Here is a 24,767-nt window from a genome sequence, read left to right as displayed (position 1 = left end):
GATTGCATGGGTTTCTGGCTTCTGGAAACAAACTTCAGCCCAGCAGCGTGGTTTCTGTGGGAAATTTTGGTGTAGATTTCCAAACAAGCGTCGTGCAGGCAGACCCTGGAAACACAGCCTGTTCCAGCAGGAGACTGCCTGTGTGTATAAAGGAGCAACTGTGCGAAGGCTTTGTGGGCTGCAGAGTGCTCTAGGAGGTCCGTTCTGACTGTGACGTGTGTGTGTCACGTATGAGGGACAGGGTTGGAGTGGAGCCTCGCTCAGAACACCATCTGCCTTCGGACGTCCCCAGGGTAGAGCCAAGCTTGTCCGGCAGCTGGTGGGTGGGAAGGAAAGCAGTGCCTGGCTCCCCATCGTTTCCTGCAGAAAGTGCAGTGTGAGAGGCCACCCAGGTGGCTGGTGGAGCAGCGTCCTCCTCTAGGTAATTGAAACTCAGCTCTACAACCAAGTTGGTGGCGTGAGAGCCTGTTTTGTACCTGAGTGTATCCTCTCCCTCAGGGTCCTCTTGGTTAACAGTGGGAATCCAGGCATCCCTCGTTTTATTGCTCTTTGCTTTATTGCGCTTCGCAGACGTTGCACTTGTTCAAAAAAATGAAAGGTTTGTGACAATTCTGAGTTGTCAGATGATGGTGAGCAGTTTTGTTTTGTTTTGTTTTAGCAATGTGGCAATCAAGTTTTTTGTATTTAATGGTTTGTGTTAGAATTTTACGTATTTATTTATTGGCTGCATTGGGTCTTTGTGGCTGCTCGCAGGCCTTCTCTAGTTGCTACTCTTCGTCGCGCTGCACGGGCTACTCGTTGCGGTGGCTTCTCTTGTTGCGGAGCACGGGCTCTAGGTGTGCGGGCTCAGTAGTTGCGGCTCGTGGGCTTAGTTGCTCTGCGGCACGTGGGATCTTCCTGGGCCAGGGTCGAACCCGTGTCCCCTGCATTGGCAGGCAGATTCTTAACCACTGCGCCACCAGGGAAGTCCCGATCAAGTATTTTTTAATGAAGTTATGTACATTTGTTTAGACATAATGCCATTGCACACTAAATAGACTACAGTATAGTGTAAACATAACTTTTTGTATGCACTGGGAAAGCAAAAAAGTTCGTGTGACTCGCTTTGTTGCGATATTCCCTGTGTTGCAGTGGTCTGGAACCGAACACACAGTATCTCCGAGATAACCCTATAACAGTATCTATACAAACCTCTGTGAGTATTAAACTATTCCAAACAGACAAAAAGGCATTTAGTCTGATGGAGTTTTGATGCATTTCTCTAACGTGAACAATGAAAATAGGAATAGTTTCTCAAACTTCTAAGCTTAAAAATGGTTTTAGTAAGTTCTAGCATTTCATATATTGTCCCAGTCTGATATCATATCCGAAGACTGTGACTTCTGTCTTCATTTTTGAATTTTACTTCACCTCTGTGGAGATACTGTTTAGTTAAAACTGTAAAGTGCAGATCTAGAGAACAGAGGAACTAACACAAATTTATAAGTACTGTAGGTGAAAACTGGTGGAGAATTTTATGGGTTTGGTTTCCTCATGTCAGGCTAACATAAAATAGAGGATTTTAAAAGTCTAGTTTGAGATCCTCATAAAGGCTTCCAGACAGAAAGTTGTGCCCTTTGCAGCTGTTCTTACGGTGTGGGCCTCAGTTGGCAGAGCCCACTTAAGAAGGCCTGCCTGGTACGCCAAAATTCTTGCTGCACCCACGTAAATAAGCAGGCCAAAGCCAATGACAACAGCCTTCTTTTGGAATAAGAATTATCCCCTTTGAGGGAGATCAAGGTGGCGGAGTAGGAGGACGCTGAGCTTACCTCCCCCCATGAACACATCAAAAATACAACTACCTGTGGATCTACCTGGAGGCTGGCAGAAAGGCCCTTCTACGGCCAAATCTGTAAAGAAAAATCTGCATGGAGTCTGGTAGGAAGGGAGGAGAAGTGATCTGGTCGACACCTGCACCCTTGGTGGGGGACCCAGACGTGGAGGGGGGTGTCATGGGCTTGGGGAGCCTCCCTGGGGAGCAAGGGGTTTGAGCCACACATTTGGCACTCCAGCCCTGGGGTCTGACACCAGGAGGATGAGTCCCCTTAGCTGCTTTGAAAGCCAGTGGGGCTCAGCGGAGGCTGTAAACCACTGAGCCCTCACTCAGAGGGTGAGTGGTTGCTTATACCCCCATCCTGGCAGACGCAGCAGCCTGAAAACCCTGACCAGGGAGAAAGCAGCCTTGGCCAGTGCTCGGTCACTGCCCACATTTAGGAGTGAAACTACTCCAGGCCAGGGACTGACACCGCCAGCGGGAAAGAAACCAGCTCAGCAGTGAGGCACCAACCCCTCCGGCCCTGACCCAGCCTCTAACCAAGGGTGCTCAGTGGGGAAAATGTAAAACCAGCACAGAAGTGCAGCCCCAAACCCTTGAGCCCCTGCTGCATCCCAAACCAAGGTGGAGACGGCCGTGTGTCACACACAGGGTCGCACCTGGCTCCGGCTCTAGCCCCTCCCTCTCCAGCCCCGCTTCCCACCAAGGTGGTGGCTGCCACCGCACCCCAGGGGCAGATGGGACCTGTGCTCACTTCTCCCACCAAAGCCACTGAGCATACGCAGACTACATAGTCCTGCACAAGGGCACGCCTTCAAGACTGGGATAGGTAACTGATTCACTTAATTTCATAGAGACAGAGAAAGGTAAACAAAATGAGAAGACAAAGGAGTATGTTTCAAATGAAAGAACAGCAACAACAAGAAACCCCTAAAGAATAATCTTCCTTTGAGATGATGATCACAGCAGACTGTCAGGAAAAAGTGTGATAGATTTTGAAATGGGCAGTGTCTTCTCTAGGCCTACCTCCAGGGTTACCTTCACCTCTCATGGTCTTTAAGCTATTTTACAACTCTAAGTGGTAGAAAACTGATAATAATGCAAATAATTTTTGTGCATAAAAATGCAAATTAGTTAGTTGTGTCTAGCGTAATGCAACTGATTATTGACCTGTTTTGTATTTATTTGTAAATTCATTTCATCATTCCTTATCTGCCCATAAATGTGCAGTACTTTGAAACAGCTGTAGCATTTGACTTGTTCCTTAGTAATAAGTTAAAATGTTTGACGTGTTAAAAAATGCATGTACAGGACAGTGCTATGGCATGCAACAATTTCTATAAAACAAAAGGAGAATATATTTGTTCGTGTGTATATACATATATAAAACCTGGTAGAATATATATTCATATTTGATTATATATGCATAAAAAACTAGAAACTAGTAATAGGGGTTATCTGTTTGGGGCTGGAGAACTAAACAGGTGGGAGACAGGGAAAATGGAGACTTTTCACTTCATGCCTTTTATACCTTTTATTTGTAAATCGTGCAAATATACTTAAATTATTTAAAAAGTTTTAAATTGTGTGGGAATTAGTTTAAGCTCATAAAGCGATGCCCTTTTCCTGTCACGTGAGAAGTGTCTGACTTCGTCTAGCTCTACGTTTTCACTGACTTCTGGTTGACATCCGTCGAAGTGCTGCAGGTGGGTGGGACAGAGGGAACTGAGGCAGAGAAAGCCTGGTTCCTCAGGACACGTTGTGTCGGTGAGAACAAGGTTAACTGAGCACGGAACACACTGAATGTAACAGTTAAGAGTGATGGATACATGACTTTATGAGAATATTTGTTTTAGTTCTGTACCTCTAGTTCTGTGCATATTTAAGTGAAATATGCAGGGTGGAAGGGAAAGCCGGAAAAATTATTTGCAGGCTTGAGAAACCAGCCCTTTCATGAAATGCTGAAGTAAGTGGGTCAATTAAATTGAAAAAAGAAAGGGGAAGAAACCATCTGTCTGTAAATATATGCTGAACATAGCAGGAACATTGGGATACAGCTATCCTATATTTTCCATAAACTGGATTTAAGCTAGCGCAAGAGGAATTTAGACTATTTATTATTGAGAAACATCACAATTAGAAGTCTGAAGAAAGCAACACATCAACAAGAAAGGTTGCACATCCCCTTCCCTAATTTTTTTTTCCTATGAAGGTGAAGTGATGGAATTCTAAATCTTAGAAGCTGAACAATGTCTTTTGTTTTTTTTTTTTTCTCCAGCCTTATAAATTCTGCTTTAGGGGACAGAACTGAACTTGAAGCCTTGTCTTTCAAAGACAAAATCCATGCAAGAGCCCAAATGATTCAATATTGGCACACTGTTAGCTGGGATAATTTTTTCTCTTTTTAATCCATATTGTTAATTGGTGAGACATTTTGATCTTTGCTCTAACCAGCCTAACTCTTTAATTTCATTCAGGTGTTGGAGAAGGCAATGGAAATGATCTAAAAGTAGAAATAATAATGCAAGGAAAGCCTGTCTTCTTCTGTTCTGCTTCCAAAAACTGTAGGGTAAGAGAGCATGGAAACTGAAAATTCTAGTGTTTGTTTTAAATCTCAGTGTCAAATCAGCATGTGGCCCTCCCCAAACCATCCCTCACCACAGGGAGAGGCTGTGTTGCTTTCTGGTTACCATCCAACTTGGTGTCCCTGGGTTTGGATTTGAGTCAAGAGTTAAATTTATTGTTCAAAATAGTGTTCAGGGGAAATAGTTTTCCAGAATATATTTTCAGTTCAGAGTGGTGCTTTGCCTTTCACTTTTCCACAAATGCCAAGCCTGTTCCCAGGAATCTGTCAGAGTTTTAAATTCATGGATCTGTCACTTTTAGCCATATTCTCTTCTTCTTGGTCATTTTTATTATATGGCACTGATTCTGAAATTCTAATGTGCATGAAAATCACCTAGAGACTGGTAAAGATGCAGATTCCTAAGTTATACCCCCAAAGTGTGATTCAGGAAATGTGGAAAGGGGCCCAGGAATCTCTACACTTGGCAATGTCTCAAGTGATTCTAACTCAGCTATCCTATGGGACGGCACAGTGAGAAGCAGCGCAGGGGTGTATGGATCGCGGAGGAATCTCTTTGGGACCAAATAGTCAGTTTTCTTAAAGGCTGAAGAAAAGGTTAAGACTACAAACCTCTCCTGGAGCAACAGGAAAGCTTCCTTCATGGGTGTAAGAAATATAAACTTTTATTTTTTATTTCTTTTGCGGTACGCGGGCCTCTCACTGTTGTGGCCTCTCCCGTTGCGGAGCACAGGCTCCGGACGTGCAGGCTCAGCGGCCATGGCTCACGGGCCCAGCCGCTCCGCGGCACGTGGGATCTTCCCGGACCGGGGCACGAACCCGTGTCCCCTGCATCGGCAGGCGGACTCTCAACCACTGCGCCACCAGGAAAGCCCAGAAATATAAACTTTTAAGATTCTTTCTCAGGCTTTGGTCTCTAGTCCTCCTATTACCTCTCCTCCTCCTTCTTTTTACTCCCCTGACCCCCGGGAGGGGGCACTCCCCCCAGGCCTCATCCCTGGCTTTCTGTTCTTATCTCCACACATACTCTATTCTTGGTTCTACACATCCATTCCCCTCCTTTAAACTATAATATCTTCTTTCATTCACTTGACACGTATGTATGAGCCCCATACACGGGGTAGACACAGCAGCTGCAGTGTGGGCATTCTTTACCCCAGCAATTCAAACACAGTTGTCAATCCAAATTTATCCAATGAACTTTTCATCTGCTTCTGCAAATGGCACCAGCATTCTCTTACTCAGACTTTCAAATCTGGTATCATCTATGATTCTCTCTCTCTTTTTTTTTTTTGGCAGTACGTGGGCCTCTCACTATTGTGGCCCGTCCCGTTGCGGAGCACAGGCTCCGGATGTGCAGGCTCAGCGGCCATGGCTCACGGGCCCAGCCGCTTTGCGGCATGTGGGATCTTCCCGGCCCGGGGCACGAACCCGCATCCCCTGCATCGGCAGGCGGACTTTCAACCACTGTGCCACCAGGGAAGCCCTTTGTTTCTCTCTTTGCCCGTGGCCCCTAAATCCAGTCAGTCACCAATTCCTGCTGATGAGACCACTGGAATCTCTCTTCACTCGCTCCCTTCCTGTGTGTTCCCATTGCCACTACCCGGTGTAGGACCTCATTTGCTCATGCCTAGACTTCTCCAGTGGTCTCCTTACCTTTGCTTTCTCCTTATACAGGGCAGTATATAGGGTCCTGCAATATGCATCCTGAAATACTGCTCTCATTGTAAAAAGCTGTAGCTAGAGCAGAAGACACACTGTGTACCCACAGTCAAAGCTAGTTAAGATCTTTGGCGCAATATTCTTTCTTTTTTCTGGCTGTGAGGCATGCGGGATCTTAGTTTCCCCACCAGGGATTGAACCCATGCCCCCTGCAGTGGAAGCGTGGAGTCTTAACCACTGGACCACCAGGGAAGTCCTTTTGGCTCAGTATTCTTATCTGTAAAGTAAAGGTTACATCTCAAGTGTTGTGAGGATTGAATTAGATGATATATGTGAAGTTGCTTTGTGAGTTACACATCACTAAATAACTGTTAGATGTGATCATCACCAGCCCAACTTTATCGCCTGGGAGATGCTCCACTCTAATCTTCAACAACTCCGTTCCTGTTTCCCTGGGTCTTGAATTCTCAAGGTACAGCCCTATCATACCTGAGCTGATTCGCAGTAGTAACGTGGCCTGTTGTCCCCATGCCAGGTAGACTGGGTCCCCTCTGGCCCTTGGAACACAGCACTCTAATTTCTGTTTCCTGTTGTTGCTGGTCTTTCCCCTCCTCCAGCCCTGCCCTCCCAGTCCCCTGTCTGAACTGGATTCTCTTTACAGAGCTCCTCTTTGTTAAAAATTGAAGTATAATTGACATACCATATTATATTAGTTTCAGGTGTACAACATAGTGATCTGACATTTATATACATTATGAGATGATCACCGTTCAGTTTAGTTACCATCTGTCACCATTTAAAGTTATTACAACATTATTGACTATATTCCCTATTCTGTATATTACATCCCCATGACCTATTTATAACTGGAAGTTTGTACCTCTTATTCCCCTTCACCTATTTCACCCATCCTCCTATCCCCTGCCAACCACCAGTTTGTTCTTTGTACCTATGAGTCTGCTTCTGTTTTATGTTCATTTGTTTTTTAGATTCTACATGTAAGTGAAATCATGCAGTATTTGTCTTTCTTTGACTTAATACACTTAGCATAATACCTTCTGAGTCCATCCATATTGTCACAAACGAAAGATTTCCTTCTTGTATGGATAATATTCATATATACATACATGTGCATATATATATATATATACACACATATATACCTCACATTTTCTTTGTTGATGGACTTAGGTTGCTTCCATATCTTGGCTATTGTAAATAATGCTACAGTGAACATAGGGGTGCATATATCTTTTCAAATTAGTGTTGTTGTTGATTTTTTTTTTTTTGGATAAATACCCAGAAGTGGAATTGTTCAATCAGGTGGTAGTTCTATTTTTAATTTTTTGAGGAACCTCCATACTGTTTTCCATAGTGGCTGCACCATTTTACATTCCCACCAACAGTGAAAGAGGGTTTCTTTTTTTCCACACCTTCACCAATGTTATTTTTTGTCCTTTGATAATAGTTATTCTGACAGGTATGAGGTGATGTTCTGGTTTTGAATTGCATTTCCCTGATGATTAGTAATGATGAGCATTTTTTCATGTGCCTGTTGGCCGTCTGTATGTCTTCTTTAGAAAAATGTCTGCTCTAGGTCCTCTGCCCATTTTTCAATTGGATTGTTTCTTGTTTTGATGTTTCTTTTTTAAGTTTTATGAGTTATTTTTATATTCTGGATTTTAACATCTATTGGATACATAATTTACAAGTATCTTCTCCCATTCAATAGATTATCTTTCCATTTTATTGCAGGATTCCTTCACTGTGCAAAAGCATTTTAGTTTGATGTCCCACTTGTTTATTTTTGCTTTTGTTGCCCTTGCCTGAGGAGACGGATCCATAAAGGTATTGCTAAGATCAAAGTCAAAGAGCTGACTGCCTATGCTTTCTTCTAGAAGTTTTATGGTTTCAGGCCTTACATTCAAATTTTTAATCCATTTTAACTTTATTGTCATATGTGGTGTAAGGTAGTGGTCCAGATTCATTCTTTTGCATGTAACTGTCCAGTTTTTCCAACACTGCTTATTGAAGAGATTGTCTTTTCCACTTTGTATATTCTTGTCATCTCTGTTGTAGTTTAATTGACCATAAGTGTGTGGATTTATTTCTGGCCTCTCTATTGTGTTCCATTGATCTATGTATCTGTTTTTGTTCCAGTAACATACTGTTTTGAATACTATAACTCTGTGATATCGTTTGAAGTCAGAAAAACGGATACCTCCAGTTTTGTTCTTTTAAAGATTACTGTGGCTATTTGGGGTCTTTTGTGGTTCCACACAAATTTTAGGATTCTAGTTCTGTGAAAAATGCTCTTGGTATTTTGATAGGGATTACATTGAATTTGTATATTGCTTTGGGTAGTAGCACGGACATGTTAACAATATGAATTCTTCCAATCCATAAGCACAGTATACCTTTCCATTTAATTGTGTCACATTTACGTCTTTCATCGACGTCTTATAGTTTTCAGAGTGCAGGTCTTTCACTTCCTTGGTTAAACTTATTCCGAAGTATTTTATTCTTTTGGATGCAATTTTACTTATGTTTTATTTATTTAAACTTATTTATTTATTTATTTTTGGCTGTGTTGGGTCTTCGTTTCTGTGCGAGGGCTTTCTCTAGTTGCGGCGAGTGGGGGCCACTCTTCATCGTGGTGCGTGGGCCTCTCACTGTTGCGGCCTTCTCTTGTTGCAGAGCACAGGCTCCAGACGTGCAGGCTCAGTAGCTGTGGCGCACGGGCTTAGTTGCTCCGCGGCATGTGGGATCTTCCCAGACCAGGGCTCAAACCCGTGTCCCCTGCATTGGCAGGCAGATTCTTAACCATTGTGCCACCAGGGAACTCCCACGGCCTTTGTTTTTAAAAATTGGTTTTATTTTTGGGGATTTTTAAATTGAATTATAGTTGATGGACAATATTATATAAGTTACAGATGTACAACATAGTGATTCACAATTTTTAAAGGTTATACTTCATTCACAGTTATTATTTAAATATTGGCTATATTCCCTGTGTTATACAATATATCTTTGTAGCTTATTTATTTTATACATAATTTGTACCTCTTAGTCCCCTACCCCTATCTTGCCCCTCCCCCCTTCCATCTCCCCACTGGGAACCACTAGTTTATTTTATATCTGTGAGTCTGTTTCTTTTGTTATATTCCCTAGTTTGTTTTATTCTTTATAGTCCACATATAAAGGATATCATACAGTATTGGTCTTACTCTGACTTATTTCACTTAGCATAATACCCTCAAAGTCCATCCATGTTGTTGCAAATAGCAAATTGTTCTTTTTTATGGCTGAGTAGTATTCCACTGTGTGATATATATGTGTGTGTTTGTGTGTGTATATATATATATATATATATATACATATATATATATATATATGTATATATATAAAGTATATGTTTATCTATCACACAGTGGAATACTACTCATATGCCACATCTTCTTTATCCATTCATCTGTTGATGGACATTTAGGTTGCTTCCATATCTTGGCAATTGTAAATAATGCTGCTATAAACATTGGAGTGCATGTATCTTTTTGAATTAGTGGGAGTTTTTTCTGTATACATACCCAGGAGTGGATTGCTTGGTCACATGATAGTTCTATTTTTTGGTTTTTTGAGAAGCCTCCATACTGTTTGCCACAGTCGCTGCACCAATTTACTTTCCCACCAACAGTGTATGAAGGGTCCCTTTTCTCCACATCCTTGCCAACATTGGTTGTCTTTTTCTTTTTTAATCTTTATTGGAGTATAATTGCTTCACAATACTGTGTCAGTTTCTGTTGCACAACAAAGCAAATCAGCCATATGCATACACATCCCCATATCCCCTCCCTCTTGAGCCTCCCTCCCACCCTCCCTATCCCACCCCCTAGATCATCGCAAAGTACCGAGCTGATCTCCCTGTGTTATGCTGCTCCTTCCCACCAGCCAACTGTTTTACATTCGGTAGTGTATGTATGTTGATGCTACTCTCATTTCGCACCAGCTTTGCCCTCCCACCCCATGTTCTCAAGTCCATTTTCTATGTCTACCTCTTTTTTTTTTTTTTTTTTTTTTTGCGGTACACGGGCCTCTCACTGTTGTGGCCTCTCCCGCTGCAGAGCACAGGCTCTGGACGCGCAGGCTCAGCAGCCATGGCTCACGGGCCTAGCCGCTCCGCGTCACGTGGGATCTTCCCGGACCGGGGCACGAACCCGTGTCCCCTGCCTCGGCAGGCAGACTCTCAACCACTGTGCCACCAGGGAAGCCCCTATGTCTACCTCTTTATTCCTGCCCTGCAACTAGGTTCATCAGTACCATATACATATATTTTTTAGATTCCATATATATGTGTTAGCATACGGTATTTGTTTTTCTCTTTCTGACTGACTTCACTCTGTACAACAGACTCTAGGTCCATCCACCTCACTACAAATAACTCAATTTTGTTTCTGTTCATGACTGAGTAATATTCCATTGTATATATGTGCCACATCTTCTTTATCCATTCAATTCATCTGTCAATGGACATATAGGTTGGTTCCATGTTCTGGCTATTGTCAATAGTGCTGCAATGAACATTGTGGTACGTCTTTTTTTTTTTTTGTGGCTGTGTTGGGTCTTTGCTGTGCATGGGCTTTCTTTAGTTGCGGTGAGCAGGGGCTACTCTTCATTGCGGTGCACGGGCTCTCTTTGCGGTGGCTTCTCGTGTTGCAGGGCACGGGCTCTAGGCGCCTGGGCTTCAGGAGTTGTGGCTTGTGGGCTCTGGAGCGCAGGCTCAGTAGTTGTGGCGCACGAACTTAGTTGCTCCACGGCATGTGGGATCTTCCCGGACCAGGGCTCGAACCCATGTCCCCTGCATTGGGAGGCGGATTCTTAACCACTGCGCCACCAGGGAAGCCCCATGTCTCGTTTTGAATTATGGTTTGCTCAGGGTATATGCCCAGTACTGGGACTGCTGGGTCATATGGTAGTTCTCTTTGTAGTTTTTTAAGGAACCTCCATACTGTTCTCCATAGTGGCTGTATCAATTTACATTCCCACCTACAGTGCATGAGGGTTCCCTTTTCACCACACTCTTTCCAGCATTTATTGTTTCTAGATTTTTTGATAATGGCCATTTTGACTGGCATGAGGTGACCTCATTGTAGTTTTGATTTGCATCTCTCTAATAATTAGTGATGTTGAGCATCTTTTCATGTGCCTCTTGGCCATCTGTATGTCTTTCTTGTGAAATGTCTATTTAGGTCTGCCGCCCATTTTTTAACTGGATTGTTGTTGTGTTTGTTTGTTTGTTTGTTTTTTGCGGTACGCGGGCCTCTCACTGCTGTGGCCTCTCCCGTTGCGGAGCACAGGCTCCGGATGCACAGGCTCAGCGGCTGTGGCTCACGGGCCCAGCCACTCGGCGGCATGTGGGATCCTCCTGGACCGGGGCACAAACCCGCGTCCCCTGCATCGGCAGGTGGACTCTCAACCACTGCGCAACCAGGGAAGCCCTGTTTTTTTGATATTGAACTCCTTCAGCTGTTTGTATATTTTGGAGGTTAATCCTTTGTCCATTGTTTCATTTGCAAATATTTTCTCCCATTCTGAGGGTTGTCTTTTCATCTTGTTTATGGTTTCCTTTGCTGTACAAAAGCTTTTAAGTTTAATTAAGTCCCATTTGTTTATTTTTGTTTTTATTTCCGTTACTCTAAGAAGTGGGTCCAAAAAGATCTTGCTGTGGTTTATGACTGTCAGAGTGTTTTGCCTATGTTTTCCTCTAAGCGTTTATAGTGTCTGGTCTTACATTTAAGTCTTTAATCCATTTGGAGTTTATTTTTGTGTATGGTGTTAGGTAGTGTTCTAATTTCAGTCTTTTATATGTAGCTGTCCGGTTTTCCCAGCACCACTTATTGAAGAGGCTTGTCTTCTTTTTGATGATAGCCATTCTGACAGGTTTGAGGTGATGTCTCATTGTGGTTTTAATTTGCATTTATCTGATGATTAACAATGTTGAGCATCTTTTCACGTGCCTGTTGGTCATCTGCACGTCCTCTCTGGAAAAGTCTCTATTCAGGTCTTCTGCCCATTTTTTAATTGCCTTTTTTTTTTTTAATGTTGAGTTGTAGGAGCTGCTTATATATTTTGGATATTAACCCCTTATCAGTCATATCATTTGCAAATATTTTTCCCCATTCAGTAGGTTATCTCTTCATTTTGTCATTGGTTTCCATTGCTATGCAAAAGCTTATATGCTTAATTAGGTCCCATTTATTTTTGCTTTTGTTTCCTTTGATTTAGGAGACAGATCCAAAGAATTATTGCTATAATTTACATCAAAGAGTGTTCTGCTTACGTTTTCCTCTAGGGGTTTTATAGTATCCAGTCTTACATTTAGGTCTTTAATCCATTTTGAGTTTTTCTACATGGTGTTCGAGAATGTTCTTTTACATGTGGCTGTCCTACAGCCTTTGTTTTAAAGTCTGTTTTGTATACTATAAGTATTGCTACCCCACATTTTTGTTTCTATTTGCATGGAATATTTTTTTGTATCCCTTCACTTTCAGTCTGTGTGTGTCTTCAGATCAGAAGTGAATCTCTCGTAGGCAGCATATAGATGGGTCTTGTTTTTTTTAATCCATCAGTCACCCTATGTCTTTTGATTGAAGAATTTACATTTAAAGTGATTATTGATAGGTTGTACTCAATACCATTTTGTGAATTATTTTCTGGTTGTTTTTGCAGTTCTTCTATGTTCCTTCTTCTCTCGCTGTCTTCCTTTGGAATTTGATGACTTTCTTTAGCATTATGTTTGAATTCCTTTTTCTAATTTTTCTCAATATTAGGTTTTTGGTTTGTGGTTAATTTGAGGTTCGTGTATAGCAGTCTATTTTAAGTTGATTACTTAAGTTCTACATTTTTACTCCCCCCACTCCATGTTTTATGTTTTTGATACATTTTACATCTTTTGATTTTGTATACCTACTAATTATTGTAGTTATAGTTGATTTTACAACTTTTGTCTTTAAACTTTATAACCTTTGTAAGTGGTTGATCCACTGCCTTTACGTTTGCTTTTACCAGGGAGATTCTTCCTTTCACATGTTTTCTGATTTCTAGTAATGGCCTTTTCTTTTTTCCTTAAAGAAGTCCTTTTAACATTTCTTGTACGACTGGTTCAGTGGTGAACTCCTGTAGTTTCTGCTTGTCAGGGAAACTTTATTCCTCCTTCAATTCTGTACAGTAACCTTGCCGGATAGAGTATTCTTGGCTATAAGTTTTTCCCTCTCAGTACTTGGAATATATTGTGCCACTCGCTTATGGCCTGTACAGTTTCTGCTGAAAAATCAGCTGATAGTCTTATAGGGGTTCCCTTGTACATAACTAGTTGTTTTTCCATTCTTTTGCACCTCATATGCTCTTGATTCCATCTACTGTATTGTTCCTTTCAGTAATTGTATTCTTCAGCTCGGACTGGTTCTTTTTTATATCTCTTTGTTGAAGTTCTCACTGTGTTCATTCTTCTTCCAAGTTTGGTGTGTATCTTTATGGGTATTTGAACACTATCAGGTTGATGACTTATGTCCATTTCGTTGGTTCTTATCCTGAAGTTTTGTCTTGTTCTTTGACTTGGAACGTATTCCTGTCTCCTCATTTGTTTCTGTGTATGAGGTAGATTAGCTACCTCTTCTGGTTTTGAAGAAGGTGTTGTAGGTGGTTTCCTGTGGGGCCCAGACGAGCAATCCCTGCTGGTCACCAGAGCCAGGGATGTGTTCTGTGGGGGCTGCATGTGCCCGTCCTGTTGTGTGGTACCACAGTTGCTGCAGTCCCACTGGTGGAAGGGGCTGGCCCCCAAGCCAGCTGCCTGTGTGGCCTGGCCCCAGCTGCTGCACATTCACTGGTGGACAAGGCTGGCCCCAGTGTGGCTGGCTGTGGGGCCGAACCACAAGAGTTGCAGGTACAGTGGGGAGTGGGGTTGGCTCCCACCCTGGGAGGAGGGGGACTACAACCAGCCAAGGACTCCCGCTGGATATGGCAGGGTGGCAGCTGCTTTGGAGGGGTGCCAGCTGGGAGGAGCTGCTTTGGGCAGGAAAGGTCTGCAGGGGAATGCTGGTGCTGGGGTGAGTGGTGGTAGCAAGGTAGAGGGCAAATGTTTTGAAATGGCACCTGCCAGTGCTGGGCCAGCCTCGGTAGAAGGAAAATTTTTTAAATGATGCCCACCAGCACTTTGTTGCCCAGAGGCAGTTTCTTCCCCCGCTTTGGCACTCACCCTCAAGTTCATGAATGTACTTCACATACGGCCTGGGCACTTTGCAAAGCGCTGCCTCTGTCCTGGGACTCAAAGTGAGTGAATTTGTGTGTGTGCCCTTTAAGAGCAGAGTCTTGGTTTCCTACAGCTCTCCTGGATACAAGCCCTGCTGGTTTTCATAAGCGAGATGTTATGGGGGCTCATTGTCCTGGTGCAGGTCCCCAGGGCTGGGGTGCCTGATGTGGAGCTCAAAGCCCTCTCCTTAGGGAGAACCTCCGTGTTTGTGAGGTCCCCTCCCACTTGTGGGTAGCCATGTTGGGGGTATGGGTCCTGCTGAGACCACATCTCTGCCCTCCTCCTGTCTCAATGTGTTTTTTTCTTTATATCCTTAGTTGTAGGAGAGCTGTTCTACTAGTCTTCAGGTCTTTCTCAAAGAGAGCTGTTGCACACGTAACTGTAGTTTTGGAGTGTCCGTGGGAGCATCTTCCTACTCCACCATCTGGATCCCGCCTCAGTGCTCCTCTTCATTTATACAAATCCTTCCACGCCCATCTCAGTTTCTACCTCCTCGGTGACACTTTCTCATTCTACGCCTGTTAGCCTCCCTGAAGCACACAGCTGCACCCTTAGTCTTCATCATACAGCTTAACACGTAGTTCTATGCTATTCTGCTATTGTTCCTGATGTGTTTTACTCCCCGAAGCATCAACGGAGTCTTCACTTTCTTTTGTATTTTTCACAGGGCCTAGCACAGACCTTTCTCACTGTGGGGGTCATTATCATACAAGGGTGTATCCGTAACAAATAATCAGTATAGCTTCAGAATCGTTCATTCCAGAAACTTGGCCTACCTTTGGTCACTCCATCCAGCAGTCTGCTACAGACAAGGCCTATGATCCCATCAGCAAACACATTTTTGATAAAATGTGAGCAACTAGGCATTGCTTTTTAAATACGCATACTAGCTTTAAAAGTGAGCTTCTTATGTATCCCCAACATATGAAAATTAGGTGACACACATTCAACACTAATGTTTACTTGGTTAAAGTCTACTAGAAAATTGAATACTTTGCTTTTCAAGTGTTCCACCATAACCCTCAACCACGATGGCCTGTTAAAAATGTTACCAGTATTGCAACTTTATAGAAATAAATATTAACATTTATACATGTAGTCATTGGGCTATGAGACCAAGAGTACGTGATTAGATAGAAGAAGCCTCAGTAAGTGAACATGAACTTCACTGTTGTCTCATTATCAGTTAAGTTTATAGTTCTGAATTCCATGTGTTCATTCACAGATGGTTCATGATGCTGAAACAGACAGAGTAATAATTAATCTATCCAACTGTCCAGCTCTGTATGATGAGGTGAAAGTGAAATTTCTCTCTTCTTGTTCGGTGAGTAATCAAGAAACAATCTATGCTGCTAAGCTTGTCTAGTCTTCTGAATGATTCTGGTTTGGGATTTCCTTTGCTACAATTCCCAACAAGGGAGATGACAGGAGATGTCAACCCCTAGTCAGGGATGGGGAGACGAAACAAGTCAGATTTCTATATAGAATTTTTTTTTAAAAAGAAAATATGTAATTAAATATATTTTTGCTCATTTGTTTTCTAAATTATATACAATTTGCATGTATTAATTTTCAAATAAGAAAAAAATACAAAAACCCAGATGTTAAAAAAAAAAAAAACCAAGGTATAAACTACATAGCAGTGATATTTTTGGTTTGTATCTTTAAAACACATTGCTCCCCATAACTTATAAAATACGTTAAAGTGAGGGAGATTTTGCTTTCCTCTCAATTGATGTATAATTCATTTAAAGTAGCATATTTAATCCAATATTTATGAAAGATAAGAATATCTTCCATTGTCATTACAGTATAATTGATGTTACCATTTATCAAATGTATGTCTGATTATTCTGTATATAGCAAATTTCTAAGCCCCAATAGTTTCATTTTCCTATTAAATCATCAACCAGAACCGCCAACGTATAACTGTGTTTGCTCAATTTAAAGCTTATTTCCTGTGCCCGCCTGCATCCCCTGCTTGCTCCCTGTTGGTGGAGACTTTACTAAGTTTGAAATGGTACATGTGTTGAAGCAAGTGGCCGGGATAGCTCCCCTTGAATAACGGAGCCAGTCTGAATTCTCTGAATCAGTGGTCTCTAAGCAGAAGCACTGGTGTAGGGGCACTAGCCAAGGGGATGTTGGTGATATCTGGCCTTTGTGATTGTCAAGGGTCATGAGATGAAAGCACTTTCAGAAATCTTAGGTATTTCTATCATCATCAATCGTGGTTAATTATCCAATGTAGCTGCTCCTTGTAGGAACGGATGATATCATTGGGGCAGAAATAGACATAGATCCTTAGTAGATTCTGTTTAGCACTATCCAAACCAGATTAAAAGACCAGTGTCTAAATTTATAAATATCTATCATAGAGAAAATACATGTCCTTAAAAATTTTGCTAGAAATGGCGAGAGAAAGGAACAGCAATCTCTCAAAGTCTCTGTCTTGGTGTCTTGAGTATAATGTTGACGGTAAGTGCTGCATATTCAATAGCTACAGTTATTTGATGAACGTACAGATGAATAAAGGAAGGGATTTTAATCCCTTTGGAAAGATTATTTTTCACAGTAAAATGGAAACTAAGAACTAATTTTTTTTTTTACCATGTCTTTTTAGGCTCTTCCTAAATACTATGACAACTGTCCATTTTTCTTTTGGTTCCATACATCATTTATACAAAATAACAGGTATGGCTATGGTATAATCCAGTAGAAACAGCTTAGTCTCGAATGTTTATGTAAGAGGTAATGACAAGTCTTTTGCTAATTGCCATAAGCCCAATTTATAGAAACCAAAAAATCCTTGAGTCACTGTTCTTCATTGCCTTCCTTATTGTGATCTGATTATTTAAAAAATATGGCTATTTTTTAACATCTTTATTGGAGTATAATTGTCTTACAATGTTGTGTTAGTTTCTGCTGTATAGCAAAGTGAATCAGCTATATGTATACATATATCCCCATACCCCCTCCCTCTTGTGTCTCCCTCCCACCATCCCTATCCCACCCCTCGAGGTGGACACAAAACACCGAGCTGATCTCCCTGTGCTATGCAGCTGCTTCCCACTAGCTAGCTATTTTACACCTGGTAGTATATACAAATCCATGCCACTCTCGCACTTCTTCCCAGCTTACCCTTCCCCCTCCCCGTGTCCTCAAGTCCATTCTCTATGTCTGTCTTTATTCCTGCCCTGTCCCTAGGTTCATCAGAACCAATTTTTTAGATTCCATATATATGTGTTAGCATACAGTATTTGTTTTTCTCTTTCTGACTTACTTCACTCTGTATTATAGCCTCTAGGTCCAATCACCTCACTACAAATAACTTGATTGTTTCTTTTTATGGCTCATATTCCATTGTATATATGTGCCACATCTTTTTTGTTGTTGTTTTGTTTTAACATCTTTATTGGAATATAATTGCTTTACAATGGTGTGTTAGTTTCTGCTTTATAACAAAGTGAATCAGTTATACGTATACATATGTTCCCATATCTCTTCCCTCTTACGTTTCCATCTCTCCCACCCTCCCTATCCCACCCCTCTAGGTGGTCACAAAGCTGATCTCCCTGTGCTATGTGGCTGCTTCCCACTAGCTATCTATTTTACATTTGGTAGTGTATATATGTCCATGCCACTCTCTCACTTTGTCACAACTTACCCTTCCCCCTCCCCATATCCTCAAGTCCATTCTCTAGTAGGTCTGTGTCTTTATTCCTGTCTTGCTCCTAGGTTCATAGTGACTTTTTTTTTTTTTTTTTAGATTCCATATATATGTGTTGGCATATGGTATTTTTCTCTTTCTGACTTACTTCACTCTGTATGACAGACTCTAGGTCCATCCACCTCACTACAGATAACTCAATTTCATTTCTTTTTATGGCTGAGTAATATTCCATTACATATATGTGCCACATCTTCTTTATCCATTCACCTGTTGATGGACACTTAAGGTTGCTTCCATGTCTTGACTATTGTAAACAGAGCTGCAATGAACATTGTGGTACATGACTCTTTTTGAATTATGGTTTTCCTCAGGGTATATGCCCAGTAGTGGGATTGCTGGGTCATATGGTAGTTCTATTTTAGTTTTTTAAGGAACCTCCATACTGTTCTCCATAGTGGCTGTATCAATTTACATTCCCACCAAAAGTGCAAGAGGGTTCCCTTTTCTCCACACCCTCTCCAGCATTTATTGTTGGTAGATTTTTTGATGATGGCCATTCTGACTGGTGTGGGGTGACACCTCATTGTTATTTTGATTTGCATTTCTCTAATGATTAGTGATGCTGAGCATTCTTTCATGTGTTTGTTGCCACTGTGTATCTCTTCTTTGGAGAAATGTCTTTTTAGGTCTTCTGCCCATGTTTGGATTGGGTTGTTTGTTTTTTTTGGTATTGAGCTTCATTTTTCATATTGAGCTTGTATATTTTGGAGGTGAATCCTTTGCCAGTTGCTTCATTGGCAAATATTTTCTCCCATTCTGAGGGTTGTCTTTTCAACTTGTTTATGGTTTCCTTTGCTGTGCAAAAGCTTTGAAGTTTCATTAGGTTCCATTTGTTTTTTTGTTTTTATTTCCATTTCTCTAGAAGGTGGGTCAAAAAGGATCTTGCTGTGATTTATGTCATAGTGTTCTTCCTATGTTTTCCTCTAAGTGTTTTATAGTGCCTGGCCTTACATTTAGGTTTCAAATCCATTTTGAGTTTATTTTTGTGTATGGTGTTAGGAAGTGTTCTAATTTCATTCTTTGACACATGGCTGTCCAGTTTTCCCAGCACCACTTATTGAAGAGGCTGTCTTTTCTCCATTGTATATTCTTGCCTCCTTTATCAAAGATAAGGTGACCATATGTGTGTGAGTTTATCTCTGGGCTTTCTATCCTGTTCCATTGATCTGTATTTCTGTTTTTGTGTGAGTACCATACTGTCTTAATTACTATAGCCTTGTCGTATAGTCTGAAGTCAGGGAGCCAGATTCCTCCAGCTCCGTTTTTATTTCTCAAGATTACTTTGGCTATTTGGGGTCTTTTGTGTTTCCATACAAACTGTGAAATTTTTTGCTCTAGTTTTGTGAAAAATGCCATTGGTAGTTTGATAATTGCATTGAATCTGTAGATTGCTTTGGGTAGTATACTCATTTTCACAATGTTGATCCTTCCAACCCAAGAACATGGTATATCTCTCCATCTGTTTGTATCCTCTTTAATTTCTTTCATCAGTGTCTTACATTTTTCTGCATACAGGTCTTTTGTCTCCTTAGGTAGGTTTATCCCTAGGTATTTTATTCTTTTTGTTTGCAGTGGTGAATGGGAGTGTTTCCTCAATTCCTCTTTCAGATTTTTCATCCCTAGTGTATAGGAATCAAGACACTGCTGTGAATTTTGGATCCTGCTACTTTACCAAATTCATTGACTAGCTCTAGTAGTTTTCTGGTAGCATCTTTAGGATTCTCAATGTATAGTATCATGTCATCTGCCAATAGTGACAGTTTTACTTCTTTTCCGATTTGGATTCCTTTTCTTCTCTGATTGTAAAAATATGGCTATTCTTGAGACCCACTGTTGCATTATCCTCAAGGTCCATGCCATAGGACTGTGTTATAAAACATACTATAAGCAGATCTTGAGTGTGGCAACAAATGCCTCCCATGAAAGTTTAATATGAGTTTGTTCAGTACCTTGAATATGGCAGGTCCTCAGTATGTGTGGATTTACTGATGACTGAGCAACACCAAATTCTGTGCCACAGGAAGGTGTCATCCAGGGAGGCTTCAGCTAGTTTAAAAGCGAGTTGACACACTTACATCTAGGGCAGAAGTTATAAGACACAGTAAGTATCAGTGAGGACAGCTTTTAAAAAATCAGTAGTAGTCTCCCATTTAAAACTGATTTTCTTATAACTAAATCGGGTAATCTATTTTTAAAAAGTAATTGATTTGAAGAGTATACCAAAGAACCTCTATCATATCTGAAACTCATTCCTAAATCTAGAAGTTCTCCACGTCTTCTATACTGTGGTGCTGAAAATTTGAGATTGGCATCACCATACCTTTCAATTCTAAAGGAAAGATAACGTTCAAAAAATCATACAGAAGAGTTTTGAAGAAGTGGTTATGATTGTATGTGGCATGAATTGACAGTTCCCATGACATACAATCCTAGCCTTTTCTTCAAATGTAGACTGCATCTAATCCCACCTCAAGTCCACTAAGGTGATGGTAAATAAAAACCTAGACCAAACACCTACAATGCACACACATTTAGTGGATATTGATAGAGTGAACTTTGGATTTGATGGAACATTTTTACCAATTTTTTCCCCTGGATGTATCCAGACAGAAAACTTCGACTTATAACATGAGCTAAGTCCCTCAAATAGACATCTAGATGGAACTTCATTTGGTACTACTTCTCAAAAGTGGTTCTTGCTAAAGGGCACAGTTTTTTCCTTTAAAACACCATGTTCATAGTAGAGAAGCAACATGCTAGGTCACTTTTCTCCTCACTTTTATACTTTCTGAAGATTTAACGTGTGAATGTCCATACTCCTTGGTAAAGCTGTTTTTATTATGCGACTTAATTTCCCCAAAATGCCAACTTCATCATTTAAAAGACACTTGTTATTACTGGGTTTTAAAACACATCTAGTCTGCTTTATCACATATAGAAATTAAATGTAGATGTTCATTCCATAAAAGGCAATATTAAAAGGATCAGTGATACGTTCTTACTGAAGGTCATGCTATTTTTGTGTCTTAAGAGAGAAAGTGGGAGAGCTGGTCTTTGAAAGCTAATTAGATGCAGAGGAGGGGTCGAGACTGATGGTGGCCAGCAAGGCTTTTTGTTTTTAAAGCTCTAACAAGGGTGTCCTACAGCATGGCTTTTCTGTTAGCCCTACAATAAAATGTAATTTTTTTTTCTATTCTAGGCTTTATCTTTCAAGAAGTGAATTGGATAATCCCCACAAACCGAAAGCATGGAAAATTTACCGTCCAGAGTTTGCAGTCGAGGTCTATTTTGATGAGGTGACCAACGGTAGTTCCCCTTCTGGCTAGAATCATGTTCTTCCCAATCCTTACTACCTATTAAACCTATTTCCTTGCTGATATATTTACATATATATATACATATGTCCTTGAGAACTGTATTAAATATATACAAGGGAGAATGTCAATGGCAGTAGTTTTTTTTGAAAGAAGTCACAGTTTTCATTTGTATTGAGATAAATTTGAAACAGTACACGGGAACGTTAGTTGTCACTTAAGGACTCAGAAATAAAACTTTCCTATCAAAGTAACATATTTATAAATTGTGATTACCCCCAATACTGTGGGTTTATTTACTTATCTATTTTTGGACAAGTATTCATTCCCTGCTTTGTTTTACATTTGTAATTTCGGATTTGTTAGAAAAGTAATTTCTAATTTCCTTCTTCTACTTGATTTACAAACTATTAACGAGCATCAGAAATGGCAGCAAAGATTGTTTTAAAACCCCTCACCCCTGCTCACAACCAGCTTCACCTAAGCTTGGGGAACTCTGAAGTAAGGTCAAGTTTTCATTATAGACACTGGTTAGTCCTGTGTCCACAGGGAATCATTTTCTCTTTGGTACCAGGTGCTACTTTATTCTAAGTACTTTCACTGCCATTATCTTAAGGCCCTAATTGTCTTTGAAAAGAGTTCTATGTTGGCTTGACTATTTGGGTGATTTTCCTTTTATTGGCAAGGCTCTCAACAATCTAGCCCAAGTTGAATTGATCAGGAAGTGAAAAGTAGCAAATGATGGGTACCAGCGCCTCTGCTAAAACACAGGCACTCGTTACTGAAAAACCTTGCACTTTGCAAAAAGCACACGATAAACAAAATAGGGTTTGGCGGGTTGGGACAGACCATTCCAACTAAGCAGTGTTGTAACAGCACTAACCACTGGCCACTTGGGTTGGCAGCCCCAGGAGGTCTGGAGGTTGCCACAGTCAGTATTTTTTAAGGGAAACTAGAGCAACAGTTTATAGAGAAGTCTTGGTGGGTGCCAACCTAGCAGGGATGGGAGGAGAGCCACCAGCGTGGTGGCATGGAAGGCCATGCAGGTGCTTCTCTCCCCCTCAAAATAGCCCCCAAAAAGCCAGGCTGCAAATGTTATTCTACTCCCCTTAATCTGACTCCCCTTAGAGGAAGAGCTCTTGGAGACACAGCCTTTCAAACTCCTTCCATGTTATGACTACATTATTCCCTGTCATTTGGGTTACAGAAATGTATTGTGGCAGCCCAGGTTATTGCCTTTAAAATTCCTGCAGCTATAATCTGTGGAGAGCAGATCAGCGGGCAGGCCTAGGTGAATGGGAAAAAAAGTGAGGAGTAAGATCTACCTTGAACACTGGCACAAGTTGGGAAACCCCAGTTTTTCAGAATCTTGCTTTTTGAAATAAAGGAAATTACAGTTGGTGGGGGGGTTTCTCTTCCCTAACCCTCCAAAATGGATTAAAATTTCTGGCAATTATGAGCTGTCACACTATTCTGCTTTTGCTCATAAAGAGAACTTGTTCAGGGCCTCCAGCAGGGCTGCTTTCCTAGAACCCAGTGCGAAGAATTCGTAAAACAACTTGAGAAACTTAGATCATAATATATCAGAACGCTACTGGTTTTCTTGAATAGAATTTACTGACCTGGAACAGAACTATCCAAAACTTGATATCCAGAAGTTTATTTTAAAAAATAGAATGGCATCCTGCCAAATCAGTCACATCACATACAGAGCCTGGTGGAGGGAGAGTAATTCTAGTGGGCCACGTTTCGTAACTGCAGTGTATACAGAATATGTATTTATATCAGTAGTTATTTTACATCAGGAATCTTGCTGACAAAAAAAACCAATGCTCGTTGCAATAAAACCATCACCTTAAAATATCACGATACATAGCTCATACATTCCTGACAGTTGGTTCTTAGCACGTAAAGTACTTAAACAAACCATATAGTCAACTATTAGGCAAATTTAATGATAGAACACGAGAATTTCTTTAAACACAGTATTTCAAGTTACTCTATTTTTGTCTGGAGTACAGATTTGAAATGGTACAAATTGTACCCAAATACTGAGCCACGAATTAAGCAAACAGAATGAAATGTAAAAAACACCAACTCTGTGTTAAGTTTCCATTCACTACTCCCACTCACTCTTACTTGCCTTAGACAGTTTCTGTTGAAGATATTCAGTTAAATGTTCACAGGACAACACGTGAGAAGACCTACTGCCAACAGGGCTTAGACAAAGGGGCCCGGTGGGCTCTGGAGCAGGTCACTTCCTGAGGGAAGCCAGTCCCATTTGCTGTTTTTGCTTCAATCCAGGCCTGTTCAGAAGAAGCACCACTCAGTAGCTACTGACCGTTGAAGTACGGACAAAAGTAAGGTAGAAAAATTGCTTTTCAAGAAGAGGCAAACGGAAGACCAGGCATAGCTCTGGAGCCCATCGGGCACAACACCGGGCATCCCCCCTCCACTAAACGTCTGCCAGCAGCTGGCCTTCCCGACCCTCTCTGGCTTCTGGCCGGAGTCGCCACCGAGCCTGCAGGGAGAACAAACACGTGTGCAAACTGGAGGTCTCACACACGGCTTCCGTTCTGCCGGCAGGGGCGGACGTACCAGTGTGGATCATGATCACCACATCAGCCGCGGGGGCGGATGAAGCACTCTTTATTAGAGGCCTGGGGGGTCTCGGAGCAGCACAGAATGAGGCGGCTGACCTCACTGGTGACGACAAGGGCTCCCGTAAACCAGACGACCAGGGAACAGCTGCCCATCCCAAGTCTACGGGAGTCAGATGAACCAGGGTTTGTTAGTAGTGCATACGTACGGCATAGTTTAATGAAATTACCTTTGCTTCGCTGATTAAGTCACACCCCAGAGACCACCATCACTGAAATTCACAACAGCCAGTACCCCACATGAAAGGCTCCAGCATGGCAAGGAGTGAGGGATCCCGAGACAAACTTCAGCCTGGGTCAGCCCTGACACCCCTCACGGGGAGTGCAAGCACGACACTCTGGTTCCCCCTGAAAGGAGACCACTTTGCCCACAAGCACCACCACTCCGTCCCCAGACGGGGAGCCAGGGCCTCTCTCGGCTTTGGCACGCTGCTCCCTGGAAGGGCTTCCGATGGGCAGAGGCAAGAAGGGCGTGGTCCAGAGTGGATCAGCAGCCCCACAGGTGGTCCCACAGACTTCTCTGGGATCCCGCCCAGGCCAGGACACACAGAGGCAGAAGCTCGGGGCCGCTGTCGGCCACAGTCTAAACAGAGCAGCCCAGGCCCCTCCCCTCAGCCCCTGCCTTGAGCTCAAGCCCAGCAGAGAGGAGCTCCTTGGGACGGGAGGAGGGTCTGGCACAGGCGAGGGCCGTGCTGCTTC

General features: G+C 41.9%; 1 protein-coding gene across 1 annotated transcript in view; it reads left to right on the top strand.

Moving 5' to 3' along the window:
• The window catches only part of LOC132477392 (phosphatidylinositol 3,4,5-trisphosphate 3-phosphatase TPTE2-like), a 50,202-nt gene extending 26,014 nt beyond the window's left edge, over positions 1–24,188 (top strand). Inside the window, exons 13-18 of the mRNA XM_060079759.1 lie at positions 4,291–4,382; positions 15,590–15,688; positions 16,985–17,055; positions 21,294–21,400; positions 22,900–22,957; positions 23,882–24,188. Coding sequence (XP_059935742.1) covers positions 4,291–4,382; positions 15,590–15,688; positions 16,985–17,055; positions 21,294–21,400; positions 22,900–22,957; positions 23,882–24,188 — 734 coding nt within the window. The remainder of the gene's footprint in view (positions 1–4,290; positions 4,383–15,589; positions 15,689–16,984; positions 17,056–21,293; positions 21,401–22,899; positions 22,958–23,881) is intronic.
• Positions 24,189–24,767: the final 579 nt, after the last annotated feature.

This window comes from Mesoplodon densirostris, chromosome 17 (genome assembly GCF_025265405.1).
Source record: "Mesoplodon densirostris isolate mMesDen1 chromosome 17, mMesDen1 primary haplotype, whole genome shotgun sequence".
Taxonomy (NCBI): Eukaryota; Metazoa; Chordata; class Mammalia; order Artiodactyla; family Ziphiidae; genus Mesoplodon; species Mesoplodon densirostris.
The sequence above is the reverse complement of the archived record's forward strand: the minus strand, read 5'-3'. Positions and strand labels throughout refer to the sequence as shown.